This window comes from Etheostoma cragini, chromosome 14, assembly GCF_013103735.1.
Source record: "Etheostoma cragini isolate CJK2018 chromosome 14, CSU_Ecrag_1.0, whole genome shotgun sequence".
NCBI lineage: Eukaryota > Metazoa > Chordata > Actinopteri > Perciformes > Percidae > Etheostoma > Etheostoma cragini.
In genome coordinates, this window is record NC_048420.1 from 7,394,330 (window position 1) to 7,411,638 (window position 17,309).

The 17,309-nt window shown below is 40.8% G+C and overlaps 1 protein-coding gene across 1 annotated transcript in view; it reads right to left on the minus strand.

The window, feature by feature from the left end:
- Positions 1 to 17,309, minus strand: part of csmd2 (CUB and Sushi multiple domains 2) — a 240,948-nt gene that overhangs the window by 16,906 nt on the left and 206,733 nt on the right. Inside the window, exons 48-58 of the mRNA XM_034892760.1 lie at positions 15,746 to 15,934; positions 14,748 to 14,894; positions 10,332 to 10,520; positions 8,204 to 8,389; positions 7,882 to 8,076; positions 7,420 to 7,593; positions 7,128 to 7,301; positions 6,326 to 6,499; positions 3,131 to 3,319; positions 2,329 to 2,502; positions 292 to 474 (exon numbers count right to left, since the gene is read on the minus strand). Of these exons, the coding sequence (XP_034748651.1) occupies positions 292 to 474; positions 2,329 to 2,502; positions 3,131 to 3,319; positions 6,326 to 6,499; positions 7,128 to 7,301; positions 7,420 to 7,593; positions 7,882 to 8,076; positions 8,204 to 8,389; positions 10,332 to 10,520; positions 14,748 to 14,894; positions 15,746 to 15,934 (1,974 nt within the window). The remainder of the gene's footprint in view (positions 1 to 291; positions 475 to 2,328; positions 2,503 to 3,130; positions 3,320 to 6,325; positions 6,500 to 7,127; positions 7,302 to 7,419; positions 7,594 to 7,881; positions 8,077 to 8,203; positions 8,390 to 10,331; positions 10,521 to 14,747; positions 14,895 to 15,745; positions 15,935 to 17,309) is intronic.

Consider the following 17,309-nt stretch of genomic DNA (forward strand, 5'->3'; position numbering starts at 1 on the left):
GGGGGAGTGGGATAGCCAGAAGCAATGATCTCATAATCTTATATTTCCACAGCTACCACTACAGAATGTGTTAGTTTTGTCCAAGTATACAACATAAATGCAGATTAGAGGCAGCACTCTAATTAACCCTCCAGTATCTGTATGAAGGTGACGGAATGAGAAAAAAAAATCCATATTCATCCACTTTCTCAGCAGCGTGATCCTGATTCTGAAACTCCATAAAAGTTTATATTTGCCAGAGAAGAAAAACAACAACAACACACACTAATTAAATATGTACGTATTTATTACCATGACACTCAGGTTGTGTGCCGAGCCAGGTCCCATTGGTCAGGCAAGTTCTCTCTGGTGAACCCTTGAGCATATAGCCGGGCTCACAGCTAAAGCGGACAGCACTGGCCACTGTAAACTCTTCTCCTAGACGAATACCATGCACAGGAATGCCAGGATCTCCACACAACCCGGCGGACTCGCCTGGAATGATAAATACAAAAAAAAACTAAATTTCTGTGACAAACGTAGCAAAAGAAACTGCTCTTTTTTTCTCCATTAGATGACCACTCAGGGGGAGACACACGATAGAAATGCACTGTATGCGTTTCATATTAAGACTTATTAATTATAATAATAATGGGATTAGAACGCCCCCCCCCACCCCCACAGGAAAAGTAACATTCCCCCAGCTCCCTAAGGAGTGACCAGTCTACCAAATACATTAAGTCTACCTATTTGTTCAACATGCAGAAAATGTGAATAATGTGATTTTTGATACCATTGACCTGACATACGTATATTTTGCACCAAGCTTTATAATTCCACGTTCTCCATTTAAAACAATCACAAACCGTTTAGTACAGCTTTGTGCTGCTGTTTCTCCTCATTTCACAAGGCACTACGGGTGGCACCTCACAATTTGATTCTGAATAACAGGTCACCAATTTGATTCTAAACTAATTATTGATGCATCTCATTGCAACAATTTTCAAAAGTATACAGTACATATAAATCTGAGTTTGACACTCAGTTTGCTAATCACTTCCTAGAAAAAGCAGCTAGACACAGCTTATATTTTGACAAGTTTTGTCATACACAAGTTTTAATGAAATGTTTTGTTTGCTGGGATTTTTATGTTTTTTATGTTTTTATTCCATGCTTAAGCCTTAAACATGCTTGTGAAAGTCACCTTCTCTCACAGTAATCTTCCATGTCAGAGGCTCATCCATGTTTAAAGGTGGAGAATTGGCTTCTTAGAACGTGTAACATGAGGTGGTCAGATGTAATGTGATAAAGAAGATCAACAGCTTATATGTGTTTTGCCTAATTATTTTATGCATGTCTTACTAAATCATGTGTATGTATATATACACAGCATTTCATTTTTTTGTTTTGGCCATTTTTCTGGTGACAGTAACTTTTAAATAAAAATCAATACATTTAAAATCGATTAGTATCTTATCTGCATTGAGCAGATTTTTCCCACCTCTACAAGGCACTGGTCAACAACGCTTTAATAGTGCATAGCTAAGAAAGTCAGGCAAATCTTTAGGAAAAAAAAGGTTTCCTTATTGCCTGTGGAGAGAACAATTCCCGGAATACATAGGAATGTCATAAATTGTGACATTAAACTGTCAGCGTGTTATTTTATTTTTTATTTTTTATTTTGTGCGCACTAGTCTGTGCGTTTCTGTCACTGCAAAGTTTTTGCAAGTGTACGTCACATATTTCTATATGTGCTTGTGTTGGTGCATATGTGTGGACAAGCCCATGGCTTTTCTCATATGTATTATGTGTACTAAGAGCTCCGAAGGGAATCACTGTACAGTATGGGGAGAGACAGTAAGGGGGCCGATGTCTTTATAGTGCTTCATAACCCAGCTGAGGTGTGGGCGTCGTCATTCCTTAGTCTAATATGAGCAAATTAAAGTAGTTTTATAGAGGACACTCTCTTTGCCCTTGAGGCCTATGGAACAGACAGGCAGCTCCATCTTTGGTCCACCTACTTTGCTTATAACCTGCTTACAGCTGCCAACCAAATTTTTGTTTGTTGGACTGGCGTTACAAGGGCATCGGTGTGAATGGGTGGGAATATTACATCTGAATTAATCAAGTATTAGAAGCAGGGTGCTGGGAAGAAAATGGGAAAAGGGACAACACCAGCATATAGTTGCAACTATCAGAGATTGAATGTGCTGGTTCCAGTATTTCCGTTTAGGTTGATCTTGAACATCAAGTTTGCAAGCTTTCACAAACAGGGTTATTTATGTTATGCTATGTTACTTTAGTCTTTCCAAACAGTCAGACAGCCAATCTGGATGTAGTTTTCCATACCAGAACAGTGTGGCGGCGAGCCGCTCCATTGGCCGTCCAGCTGGCACATTCGCGTTGTGTTTCCGATGATGGTACGCTGGCCGATGCAGCTGTAGCGGATGACTGAGCCTACTGTCCGACGCTCGCCTGAGATCTGGGCGTAGGGAGGGATGCTGGGGCGGTCACACAGCACCACTGTCCAATCATAGCAGAGAAACGAGAGAAAGAGACCGATGAACAAGTGGAACAGGCCAATGGTGAAGAAGTGATAAGTACACCATATATTAAATCGATTGCCTTGTTTTAGCAAGACCATATACTGTACTAATGTTGGGTGACATTGGATAGTGTTTGTTAACACTACATTTTAGAGTATCAGACCACATTTTATCAAATATACTTTCCAACCAATTAAGATACTTAACTCTGTCAGAATGCTTCATAGCTTTTATCACCCTGAACCTGTTTAGATTACGAATGCTACAAAGGCTCAGAGAAATTGTGATGGACATTACCACTATTTTATAGACTAAACAATTGATTGGTTAATACAAAAAATAAGTCACTATGATTTGGCACATAAATAGTGTTAAACATAAAGGCTAAAACAGGAGGACAACAGATTTCTGCTCCGCTATATAAATACAGCACATTTACATTTATTTACATTCAAGTAAATCAGTTTTAATTAAGGATTTCTTTTTTAGGCAGAGTGGTGGGTGTTGTCTGGGGAGTTTACACAGTTTTACTTTTTCTCTTCTTCAGTAGATACTGTACAAACAATTGGAAATCATGCAGCTTACAACCAACCCGAGGTACTCACACAGGCACTTGGGCAGGGAGCGGTCCCAGGTACCGTCCCCCTGACAGGAGATGGAGCTGGTGCCCAGCAGGTAGTAGCCCAGGTTACAGCGGTACGACACAGTGGTCTGGAAGCTGTAGCGATGCGGCCCGCTGGGCAGTACCTGCCTAATGCTGTTCTCTACATGGCCCGGCTCTGTACAGTTCACAACTGGAGAAAGGGATGCAGAGGGGGGTAAGAGAGTAAAGGACACAGGGAGAAAAAGACATCCTGTAAGCATTTGTGTGGGAGGTTTTAGTGATAATATGCCCTACATTTTAATATGACACTCTCTTACACACAGGGAATATGCCCTTTTTCTGTCCATTCCTTTCCTCATCTACTACTTCCACCCATCCAGCAACCATTCATCCACCCCAATCCAAATGAAGTAGGAGGCAGATTCTGGAAATAAACATTTGCTTCATTAGAGCTAGTCTCCTGCTGTCCACCGTGGAGAAGAGATGGTGATGGATGGGGGGCTCACAGGAGAAGAGGCACCATGTCAGTTTAGCACCAGATGGAGAGAGTTAAGGAAGGGGAGAATGAGGGATGAGTGAGGGGCGAGGGACAGCGAGGGGGGGTGCTGTACCGAATTAGAGGGGAAGAGGCCCTGATGGTGCAGATTGTATTAAAATTCATGACAGAATGTCAGGCTATAACTGCTACCAGCACCAACCCATCTAGAGTCCCAGATCCAAGACAAAACCAAAACCTTACAATTTCTCAACAAAGTCAGAGCACAGTGAGTAACAGTTGCTGTCTAGTCTAAACTGTGGACAACAAAGTCTAAAAAAACTATAGATGCAGCCATTCTGCCCCAGTTTGCCTTGCCAGTCTTGCCCCATGTGTGTGACTTTGCCACACCCATTATGAACCTATTGTATGCTAATGTACCTAAAAGCTTGCTCATGTTCATGCCAGCACATTAAATTCCCCCCAATACCTATTATAATGTATTCCTTCCAGTAGAACGCTGACCCAGGGTACCATCATTTACTACTTACAGCATAATAACACTACAAAGTGTATTTAAAGCAGTGGAAATGCTTTAGCATGAGACTTTCCGAGCTTGGAATTCAAGATTCAATAAATGTGCTCGGGCAACACAGGCTCAAAAGTGATCCAACAGTCATCTAAAACGACTGACCTCCTAGTATATTTCTGTGTGTGGCCCAGTGGGCAGGGAGAGAGGACGCGAAAGGATGAAAGGAAAAAAAGAATAAAAGTGAGAAGGGAAGATGGGCCAAGGTAATTCATCTCTGTTCCTCTTAGAAGTGGAGATCCCAGTCACCCTATCCTCCTCTTGGCCTTTTGCCAAGTAACGGCCCTGTAAGTGGTGTGTCAGAGTGTGTTTTTTTTTCTGTACTGTGTACTCCTTTTATCGCTAAAAGACAAGTATACACAAACAAGTCATCCAAAAAAGGTGCTGTTGTGGCTTTGTTGCTCTGACTCATATTGGTGGTGATTAGAAAGGGATGGGGGACTGGCAGGGCCGGCAGTGCTCTCCTGTTTTCTGCATCATTGATGGAGCTTAGCGACCCTTGTACTTAAAATCTTGACTGTGGAAATCATTACCTTTGTTTGAATGACCCCTACCCCACTCTTACCTATTTCCCTGTCTTCTGTATCTATCAACTAGTAGCCCTCCCTCAAAAAGAAAAGCCGATGGTTAGATTTAGCTAAGGTGAGAAGGATGAGACGGGTGTCATCCCAGCAATATAGTTTTCCACTCAGAGGAGGAAGTCCATGGCAGACAGGAGAGCGCGCCTCACCAAATATGTCTAGAATGCTGTAATTAGGGTGATAAATCTGATTGACAAAAAGATCCCTAAGGTACTTATGTCTCCATATCAACTCCATATTCCTGCAATGGAAACAAGGCCAATGCTAATATGATGTCACTACTAGAGCCGAGAGATTTAAGGCGTATGTCTGGTGGAAAATCTCGCCTGCTTATGCATGCCGCAAAATGTACTCTCTTTTTTCAACAACTAAAGAATGATTCCTGTGAGACTTGCAATCTCCTCATTGTAAATGTCTAAAAAAAAAAAAAGAAAAAAAAGGAAAAGCAACTCCTTTCTCTCCTCAGTCAAAACAAACTCATTCAGGGCCCGACCTTGCGAGCGGCCCTCTTTCTGTGCCTGTCACAAAGCCTTCAGTTAGTGAGGACTTAGAGACAGACGCGGGTGCCGAGATACATGCCAAATTAAAAGTCCTTGCCTGGCTTCACAGCAGAGCAGGGTACTTCTTATTCTAAGCAAAAGCCAGGATGCGGCTCTCCAAAGGCTGCTGTCTTTCACACAAGCTCAAGGATCCTGTGATTGTTTTTAGCTGTCCCTGCACAGTCAACCAAGTTTGATTCTCTGAGGGACAGGTGAACTTTAGGGTGTAAAGAATATAGCTAGGGTAAAATGAAATATCAAATGTAAATATTATCCTTAAACCTTCACAGACCAAGTGGTTAAAACCGTGGTAATTAAATAAGCCAGGCTTATTTTTGGTTCTTCATTTCAATTTCCCCTAATATGCCTCGTTTAAACTCTTTCTCCCTCCGGATGTCTCTGGGCTTCAGCTCCGCTCTCTCTGTGATTGCGGTCATCCATGGTCACAGAAGATATGACCTTGCACAATACAATAGGTAATTTAATAGCTATCTACACAAATGGATGAGAACACAGAACCATACCCCTACAGGCAAGTACGTGGAAACAAGCATATATTGTCCTCACTAGGTATGCAAAAAGCTGATGACAGTGGCTTATTTAGCTCTCAAATTAATCACAAGGCATGATACATATAACTATACCAACATGGAGATGCTATGGTATGCGTCGCCTATACATTACTTATGTAGCGCTGCTGTGATCATAGATGCATTTGAAAAATTTGCTCATACTTTTAAAAAGATGTATGCCGATGAAGATTTCAGCCGATGCATTGCTCTCTCACATGACAAATTGCAGAACTTTGCTTCCAGAAATTGCTTTTAAAGATAATTTACATCTACCTGCCTACTCTATGTTTGCAATGGTAGACAGGTTTAGACACATACAGTATCTTCCATCTGTGCTGGTTCTTTGTATTCATCCTTCCATGCATTCGTAAGCATGAGCTTCTCCAAAAAACATACATACGTTGACTAATAATAGGATTGGGCATTTACTTGACACTTACTTTTACACCTGGGGAGGGCGTTGCTCCACTGCCCATTGACCTGGCAGGAAGATTTAACAGCCCCCTGAAGAACATATCCGGTATTGCAGGCAAAGCGCACAACGTCATTTAAGTTGAACTGGGTTCCTTGGGTCATACCAAAGGTAGGGTTGCCAGGATGACCGCATGTGATGGCTGCAAAAGGCACAGAAAATCATGGTAACACATTTGCAGAGCAAATCTAAAGGTTTAATGTCAAACATCTGAAAAAGGTAATGTCAGAACAACAAAGCTGTGCACTGAATGTAGATGTGCCCAAAGGCAGCTGTGTCTAATTTTTAAATTAAGTTGTAATGTAGAGAAATACAGTGTATTATTTGGTAATAATTATCCCAACTTTGAATATGTCATGGTAATTTGGTCATGGTATTTAGACATGCAGCACAGATGGCTTTTAGAGTGTATTTTAATGCAGGAGATTTATGTAAAATGTTAAATACTAGGAATTAATTGGGGATCAGTACCAAATGACATTTGTCTAATCACACTAAATACATGGACGGTATCTGCCTGATAAGAGCAACCCTAGGTAATATATGTCTGCAATCATTTCGAATCATTGATAAGTAAACACTTAAGATTAAAAAAATTGTCAACTTTGTTGTTCTTAAGTTGTTTTTACTAGATGGCTTGACAATGTGCCTAGTATAAAAATGTTAGGTTAATGCCCTATTCTGTTCATCTGCGCAGTTAAAAGTCTTTAAATATAAACTATAGCTGCCATAGCTTTACTAACAACTAATCATTCTCTGTTGGCACTTACGGACACAGACAGGAGTGTGTCCTGACCAGCGGTGATCCTGTTCACAAATTCGCACCGACACACCAATGAGACGAAATCCTTGGTTACACTGGTACACAACGCTGCCTCGATAGTTGTAATTTTCCCCAATGATCTGTCCATTCACTATTGGCTCTGGGGTGCCACAATGGCCAGCTATAGATGAATGAGGAGGAAAAGAGTCAGGTCAGACATAGGTGTTTTCAAATAACCTTTAAAGCAAATGACAAGACTTTATGAATTAATAATAATGTTCCGGTGCTGAAGATCTCACCCAAACACTGGACCTGTGTTCCACTCCAAAGCCCATTGGACAAACACTCTCGTACCCGAGAACCAACCAAGGTGTATCCTGTGTTGCAGGAGAAAATCGCAGTCGCTCCATACACAGTTAGCGTTCCAATCTTGTTGCCATTTGGTGGAGTCCCAAGGTCCCCACAGGAGATGACTGAAATAAAAAATAAAAAATATATCATGTGTAAAAATCCAATACAATCCAGTACAATAATACTACTTTGTTTTGTTCGGAACATCTTTTTTTTTGGCTTTCATTCATTTTGTTTTGGTAAGAAAATCTGTGGCTGTTTAGTCACGTTATTTTCCTATTATCAAAATGGAATACCACACATTTGGATGAAATTATTTTTCATGGTTGACAAATTACTTCTTACTGGAAGACTTCTTTCTAAGTGAAAATTAGAAAGTTAACTCTGTGGGATGTGGAGTTTACACTTACTCTCGCAGACTGGCCTTGGATCTGGGTAGTTCCAAGTGCTGTTGGCCTGGCAGCGAATGACCCTTTGACCCCTGTAGTAATATCCTGGGTCACATATGAGCATCATTATGGCATCATATTGGTTTTGAGTACCATAGATCAGCCTCCATCTCCCATGTTCCACAGCAGAGTGGCCGATGTCAGGGCAGGTCACCGCTGGAAGGTCAGAGGATAAACAAACACTGAAATACCTATTTCTCTTAGGTTCATTTTTGGAACTCATTTTAGGTAAAATAGTTGTTAAAACTTAGTGTGTTCAACTAAAACTGTTGAAAATACTCACGGACACATCTGGGCGGGGCCTCAATGGGGCTCCATCTCCCAGATTCCTGACACGTCACTGAGGTGGTGACGGGCCCGGAAAGCCGAAATCCGGGATTACACTGGTATGTGGCCCTGGCTCCTAGAGAGAAGTCCTGGCCTACAATACTGCCATTGACCGGAGGCACTGGCATTCCACAGGACATGACTAGAAAAGAACGATGGATGCAGCAGGAGGATAAGACAAAAGAAATACGGTTGGTAAAATGAAAGCACTGGTAGCAAAGTATATTTTAGTAACTATCTTTGTATGCAGAGTGTCTAGCTCATAATAGGCTTCCAGTACAAACATTCCCAGAGCCGGCACCAATGCGCTGTAAACATTAGCTCGGGGTGCCATCTGCACTACAGTAAACAAATTAAGTCTGGAGCGAGAACATGCAATTCTTGTGGAGATCACACCTGTTGCAGACTTGACCAAGCATTGACTTATTGGGCATTACCTAACAAACGATGCCTATCAAACGTATACACAACATGTTTCAAATACATCATGCTTCAGAAATACAGAACAAATATCACAAATACACAGCATATATGTATTATGAGTACAAAAAGGTATATATTATAAGGACAAAACACAATCTAAGCGCCATGATTAAGCCAAGGATTCTCCTTGCAAATGTCCAGCCCTCCACAACAGCAGGTGGCGCTATGAGTCAATTTAAACACTGGTAGGTTAAGGAGAGGTGGAGCAGAGCAGATACAACTGTGAACAAGAAGATGATAGCGTTCTGTCTAGCTATCCGACACGGAGCTAAATCAAAAGGAGCGACCAACAGAGTCTGTGGTTGCTGCTGATGAAAAATCAAATGTTGGCTTCTAATTTTGTTTAACTGAACTTAGTCTTGGATAGCTAGACAGAATACCATCATCCTCAATGTCCACAATGGCTGTTAAATCTTCTCAACCTCCTGCCGTCTTTAAATGTACTAATACAACTTTGTAGAATATTAGATTACCTGTAAGACATGCTGTATTTCTTTCTGAGGCATGCTTAAATATATTGTGTTTGTTTGATTGGTACATTTTTTTATTTGAAAACAACACAGTGAATCATAACCGGTCTTGTTTGGTAGTTAAGTTTTGGCAGCAAACTAGCTCCATACCAGCTGCCTTGCTGCTCTTGGTTTTCGCTTCAGGTGATACCATCAAAAACTCTGACTAACTTTGACTAACCTATAGAAGTAAAGCTTTTAGATGTTATGCTTAAGAAAATCAAAACAGGAAAAAAATGAGAATTCACTAAATTTGGAAATCAATAAAGATGGTGCGACCGCATGAACACTTTGTAAAATGGAAAGAATGTGTCATTATCTGTATAAAAACACTATCTAATTGAATAAGATACATCTTGCCTAAAAGCTGTGACTATATTTATGGATTCTTCACTTTGTTCATTTACATGTCAGCCTCAGTTGAAGGTAGGCAATTGCTATTGTTCATTCAATCACCGACAAAATGAGCACAGTGACAGTGATTTAACTCTGACTATAAGCTATAAGACTGACATATCAAAAAACCCAGCTCAGGTAAACCAAATATCATTAACCTGATGCAGTGTTATCTTCAAAGGGATTCTGAGGAATGGAGAAGGGAGCTTCCTGGAAGCACTCCTGAGGCTGAGGGGCTGCTGGTTATGGCACACTGTCAGATGCAATCACACTTTGATCCACAGCAAATGGATTCAGTGATAGTTTTTTCAATCAACTTAAATCAGAACGACTAAACTTAAAAACTACATTTGCTACAAAAATGTCTTCTTTAACTCAAGTTGGGCTAGAAATGTTAAAATCTTTTTTTTGTTTTTTTCTGCACAGTTTTAAGCTTCATTTAATAAATTTGGAGAAATGTGAATAAATGCTGAATGAGCTCAGTAGCAATGATAATATTAATGAAATGTTACTTCACTGAAGGAAATTTGAAGTTGATTTGCATTAGCAATGTGAAATTATCCTGCTCAACTAATTTGTCTATGGAGAGTTGTCTCCCTTAAATTAAGAAAAATAAGACAATTCAGTCTATTTCTGTTTTTATGTTTTTCTTAGGAACTTCCAAATCATGACCTGCGGCTATGATTAGGCCCTCACCTTGGCAAAGTGGCACTGGAGCATTCCACTGGTAGATCCCCTGTGCAGTCCGGGTACATATGGCACTGCTCTGGCCAATAAGCCGGAAGCCCTGGTCACAGTTGAAACGCAGGGTGCTGCCCAGCTTAGTGCCTGTCAGACTGTGCACTGTGCCATTTACAGGGTTATTTGGAGGGCTGCAGTAGGCCGCTATGGAAAAAAAAATCATGAAATAGGTACAGATATAAATATGCATATCAATATAATTGAGTGCAACAAGCACAAAAACTAGGGCTGTAACAATACACCAAACCCATAATTCAGTTCGTATCACGTTTTTTGAGCCACAATTTGATACAAACCTCAATTCTGTAGTTTGTGAATGTGTGTGTGTGGTGGGGGGGGAGCAGAGATTTTGAGAACCTTTTTTTTTATTAAATAACATTTGAAAAACCTGTATAAACTGAACAGCAAAAAACATTATTAACTATGCAAATTATTAACACTGTTTTCTTTGAAAAAATACCTTTTGAAAAAAAAGTAAATTAAATGGCTTCTGTTTCACACTGAGGTAACTGAGGCTTACGGTCTGTGCTGTAAACCACAAATCAAGTACATAAACATTAAACAAATAACGTCTTTCTCTTAAGAAATCCAAACTCATTGTGGAGTTGATTTAAGGGAGTTGATCATTCTTTTTCAGAAACACCATCATGTCCACATTGTCTGGTGAGAGGCTTGCTCTCTGTGCTGTGACACTGTCCCCTGCAGTGGAAAACACTCTCTCACTGGGGACAGATTAGTTTGGATTCCAAGGTAACTTTTAGCCAACTTGGCTAAATGGGGGGAAACTGGTTCTGGTTGTCATTCCACCATACAAGTGGATTTGACTCCACTGAGAGGCTCTTCACTGCTCTGTAATGCTGCACCTCCTCATCCACCACTTCAGACAAAGGCTTGGATGACAATGCCTGTTCTGTCGGAAATAAGACTTCAAACAGTTCAGCCATAGGTGCTCTTTTGGCTGGAGGAGGACGATCAGTGCTGCTGGCGGCTATCTCTGATATCTCTGTCCCTTCCCTGGAAGTCTGGGCCTTACAGACAAAATCCGTAATACAATTGCAGCATACTGTTAGATACAATGAAGGATATGAAATCCAGGACAATTACACAAAAAAAGCTAGTTTAATAACGTACAGCATTTATTATCCAACTATAATTGAATACTGACGTATTAAATAGGCCTAACTGATTTATACAGCACTACAATTATATTAATATTAAAACAATCAAATACCTGAACAGTCTGTTAAGTTTGTGTCATGGGTGGTCTCATCAAGGAAAGGTAGAGATTACAAACGGGGGTCAAGTGCAGTGCTCACATGAAGAAACTGAATTAGTGCCCTATCCGTATCAGGGTATTTGTCCCCAAATTAATTTGCAATAGCAGCTTTGATGTCACTGTGCTTCACAGAGGCCAGGATTCTGTGTTTCAATGGCACGGTCATTGAAATAGTTGGCATCTGCTTAGTGCTCACGAGGGTTGTCACAGTTTTCAAAGGTTTGACAACCTGGACCACGTCCTCAGCTATTTCCACATCATCATTAGACAGAGTAACAATGTCTTTAATGTTCTTTTTGTCAGTCTTGTCTGTTAATGGCGAGAAAACCGCAGTCTGCTGCTCAATGTAGCGCTCCAGCATGACGTGAATCGAGTTCCGGCTAGTAGCCACATCCTGGACCAGCTTGTGTAAGGCCAGCTGTAGCATCACCCGTTTCTCCTTCAACACAGCAGCAGCTGTTGTGCTGAGGTGAAAAAATGTGACCACTTTCCTCACTCTGCTAGGGAGACGGGACATCTGGTGAACGCACATCCCTCTCTTCGCAGCCAGATTAACAGTGTGAGCAAAGCATAGTATATGCGGTGAAAATCCGGCTGCATCGACAGCAATGGCAATATTTCTGGCGTCTGTTGTTACGGCAATGGGGACGTTTGATCTGCTGATCTTCCTATCTATTACAGCCTTTTTCAGTATTCCCGATAATTGTTTGTTTGTATGGCTTTCATACACTGTGCAGGTTTGGAGGACGGGATTTGCTATTTGACAGTTAGCCGTAACACAGTGTCTGGTTATGTTCATTTAGCCGTCTATGGCACGGGACGTCCATCCATCGATGGTGATTGCGATGGACTCAGCAGTACTCAACCCTGTGGGTACAGGTAAAATTGGATCGCATCTGGGAGTTGGAAGGGGTGTGTCGCGATTCTGCTTTCTCACATCGCGACACAGGTTTGTGGCTTTGAGTGTCGTGATTTTGGTTTAATATCGCATATCGTTACAGCCCTGATAAAAACCCAATTATGATGTAACATGATGCACATTTGTGTGGAGGAGGTGAAGGAATAATGTGCCTTCAACAGCCCAGAGCCCCAGATCTCTTTTGCATTTATCTTCTACGCTTGGCGTGGTAAAGGAGAATATGCCTTGAAAAAAGCGCTATAATGCAATCTCTTTGAGGCAAAAACTGAAAAATTGATTAAAGTGAAACTGATTTTTTGCAAAGCTTAACAGGAGTTTGCCAGTGGTAGCAGAGGATGATAATAAAATTGATGGATACATAATAACAGGAACAAAGTATCTGTTTTTCTTGGTTGGCTAAATTGGTGGCTGCAATTATCATTTATCATCCCAAATGGTGTCACCAACAGGTCCATGGTAGAATTGGGGACTCTGCGGCCTGAATTAAGTTATGCAGATCTCACAATAATATGAAATTCACTACATACCTACTGGAGTAAATACAACACACATGTTGTGAAAACATTTAAGAAAATATAATAGTACATGTGACACAGAAAATGGTGCTCAAAGTGGATCATAAACCAAAAAAAGTGTAATATACTTAATCACTGTGACCAACTTACAGTTCTATAAAAATGTAAATTCTGACTCAAACCACGCACAGGTGGCAATGAAAATGGCCTCTCTTTCAAGTCAGTGGGGATTTTTAGCCCCAGGCAATCAGATTTGACTCCCTTACAGTATAACACGTAAAGACATGTACTATGTATTTAGCATTTATGAGATGTTAGATTTCCTAATAGATGATTCACAGGAGGTGTACTTCAGGCTTTGGACATTTTGTGATGTATAACGTTTTTGTTTGACACACCTGTCATTATGATGGCTAAATGGGGAAGGAAAAGCACCCAAAAACCCAATCTTTAAATCCAATGATGATTTAATACACCAAGTGAGCTACTATGTGTTTCTTGGCAAGGCCTTCTTCTGTCATTCACTGTGACTGGCGGTTCCTGAGCCACCCTTGAGTTCAATTCTTCACTCTAATCTGTGTCTAACTCATTTGCTACTCTCATTGTTTTCCTCACTCCTTCCCTCTCTGTCTGTTATAGTATACAGCTTGTTTCACTGTAATCAGCCCTGCAGCTCAGAGAAATAAGATCTACATTGGAAGGTGACTGGATTGGAATAGATAATAGAGAAGAGGAGAAAGAGAGAGGAATGGGGATGGTGATACAGGCAAAGGTAGTGAGTAAAGATAGTGACGGCATGAGGCATACTGTAACATCATTGAATCAATGGAAAAAATGAGGTGAAAGAAAGACAGTGAGAGAGGATGGAGAGAATGAATAGAAAACTGATATGGCCAGAGGAGATGTCTGCAAATTTGTGATGGAAGATCAGCGCATGGAGAAAAAAAGATAGATTGAGAAAGAACAGAGCCAAATACATGAATCTGCCTGTGCCATCTGTTTCCTTCTCCCAACCAACGTACTACAGAAGTCAGCCCCGTATTGACCATGGCAACTTGTGAGTTCTAAGCCATCACTTAGTTTGTCTGTCACTTAGCCTGCTATGGCAAAATCCATCATGGCAAGGAATAAAAAAGTAAAAGAGGCACGAGAACAAAAAGGGCAGAAAAACGACAGAACATCCGGTTGGGGAGATGGAGAGCTCCACTGAGAGGAGCAAAGAGACGATTAGTCAATCTGGCTGAGTGGTGTTGATCCAGAACGGAGGGAGCCTTTTAAATATTTACAGAGTCATAATTCAAAACGAGTTATGCAGGTGTCGTATACTAACATATCTTTCTTGGGAGCAGGACAAAACAGAAGAATAATAAGCAATACAAGAAACAGCGTTTACTAATTCCCAGGCCTGTGGTGCACAGCAAAGAGTGCTGCAGATGCCTGCCGCCCCCGGTAGGTTGTCATGGAGATGGGTCATATTTTGAGCTATTTCAGCTGCAGTTGGCAGTCTAAATGTTGGTCTTGTTGGCACAGTAAACCAAAGGAATCTCTGATGAGATTGAATACACAACAATGTTTAGAAGAACACAGTTTATCTAGTAATTAATTATAACTAAAACAAAAAAAACTAACTTTAGGCTAATGTATGTCTGATATTGACTTACCTGAGTAGCGTATGCGAAAACCTTTGTGGCTGGTAGTGTGATCGAAGGACCAGTGTAGGTAGACTCTATTACTAGAGCTGGTGATGCTCAGTGGGTTGGAGTAGTTGCCACTGAGAGTAATCAGGAGAGGGCTCTGTCTGGATGGGCCTGGGTTGTGTGTGTGTATGTGTGTGTGTGTGTGTGTGTGTGTTTGTGTGAGAGAGTGAGTGAGTGAGTGAATAAGAGAGAGAGAGAGACAGAACATTGTTAAGAAGAATCCATCTTTGAAATTATCATAATGTTGTGAAAAAGAATAAGAGTGCCAACACTTTTACATAAACCACAACCAGGACTGGGTCTTCAAAATAATGCCCTGTGTTACATTTTCTACACACTCTGAACAGTAATTTTAATAGCATTTTCTCTGTAAATGCAAATTGATAGAAGAGAGAATATAATTTATGTAATGTGCATTTTATCACACTTGCAGTAAAATCCAAAGTTGCTAAGCGTAATTGTGGAAAAAAGCTTTCTTTCCATAATTGGCTTGGCAGCCCCAAGGTTAGCAAATGTCTACTTCCTCACATTTAGCAGAAGATAAAAAGCACTAATCAGGAACACAAGTGTGTACAACCGCCATTTTCTTAGAGATGCATGGTATGCAAATGTACAAAGCAGATGTAGATGTCACTAAGAAAAGGAGCCTGTGAGCCTGTGTCTTGTTAGTAGATCTATTGAGCATCGTTAGGGACAGTAAATCCAGCAGTCTGGGTCATTTTAGGCTTTAATTGTGGATCTTAGTGAAAATAGGTCCTTGGCCAAGGAAATGTGAGGGACATTTAGTCACTAGACTACAGAACATAAGAAGTGGGCATCAAACAGACTATCAATTTAACATGAAACTTAGTTAAACTTGGTAAAAAGAAGGTCAAAATAATCATAATGCTGCTCAACTAAATTATATTATACTTTATGTTGGTATATACATGTTCCCTATCATAACAGCTGCAGTTACTTACCATCAAAGATCTCAAGCTCGTCAAACTGACGGCTGGTCTGGAAGTATTCTATAGTGAAGGTGATGTTGTAGCCAGGTTCTACTTTGACCACCCAGGAGCAGGACTCAAAATGGGGAAAACCACTGCCTGGTGATTGGCTCATGATGACACCCGTGGAAGCTGTCAGTACCTCATTCATGGGACAAGACACTGTTGAGAGACATAAAAAGGTAGAGAAAAAATAATCCAATTAATTTAACCTAATGTTTTGTTTATCTTTGTCTATTCTTTGTTTCATTATCTCACATAACTTCCAATGGTTGTTTATTATTTTAAGTGAATTTAATTTACCGCACAAATTGAATTGGTTAGACCCATGTTGATGTTTAAGGGCAACTCAATGTGACTAAAAGCATTGCTAAGCTAATTGTCATCCTACTCCTGACACTGATGCAGGAAACAAAGCTGTCACTGCTAAATCAGTCATGAGCATATTCCCTTCTCCTTGCCTGGAGGCCCTATTGCTGTGGCACGTCTGGGCGGACCACATCCATCCGCTGATCTCACTCCCCCGTGCCATTGGTATTGTTGTGGGACATCTCCATGACATCCTTTGACATTTCCTTGTGGTTTCAGTCTGTTTTATCAAACGTTACACAGCGCTCCGGTTGCGTTTTTACTGGGATGCTGTGACGCCAACCTCTTAATCTGCCAGAGCTGTCTGCGTACAGAGTGGGACTTCAAAAAACAAACAGCAACCTGAAAGGAACCGACAACACAAAGCAACTGCTGCATTGTTTTTTTTCTTCCCATTGTTTTTTGTTGCTCGCCTAATGGGGCTGAGTGCTGAATAGGTAGAATGAGAAATAACTCCACAGCAGAAAAAGATAAACATTTGTTTTTTTAGTTTGCTTGTGATTCCTTTTTGTAGTTAAGATACCATAAACCTAAATTAATTAAATACTGTCTCTTGAACTGTAAACCACAATGACTCCTATAGGCCAACTTTGGCAAACGTAATGCATGCATACGTAATACGTCAATAACTGTTTTAACACTGAGGACGTGCTAGCTAAGAGCTCTACAATTTGCTTCCCTTATAATCATAGCAGAAATAAGAAAACACACCATAAGATGCTGAAATGTGATTATATACCACTTCAAAGGGCTTGTGACCAGGTGTTTTTTGCATGCAAATACATTTTGTGTGTGTGTGTGTCAACTAAGTGTGACAGAAAATCAAGCTGGGGGTGTAAATGCCCCTGTGGTGTGCCATAATTTGAATACTCAAGCCTGTTCAGCCTCAGGGTAGCAGTGAGGCAGCACTTGCAAGTCCTCCATTACAGTGGTGAAATACTGAAAGCTCTAAATCACATTCTAGCAGCATCTCCTTTCTGGGACTAGTTCTGTTTGTGTACGTGGATGGTCTGTGTGTTTCTATCAATGCACTGTTGTGTGTGTGTGTGTGTGTGTGTGTGTTCTTTTGGCTTCCTCAACCTTCTCACTGTGTGTTCATTGGGGAAGAGATTATTAAATCCGCATGAAAACCGTCATGGCAGACAGCCTGGGTTAAGTAGCATTTGCA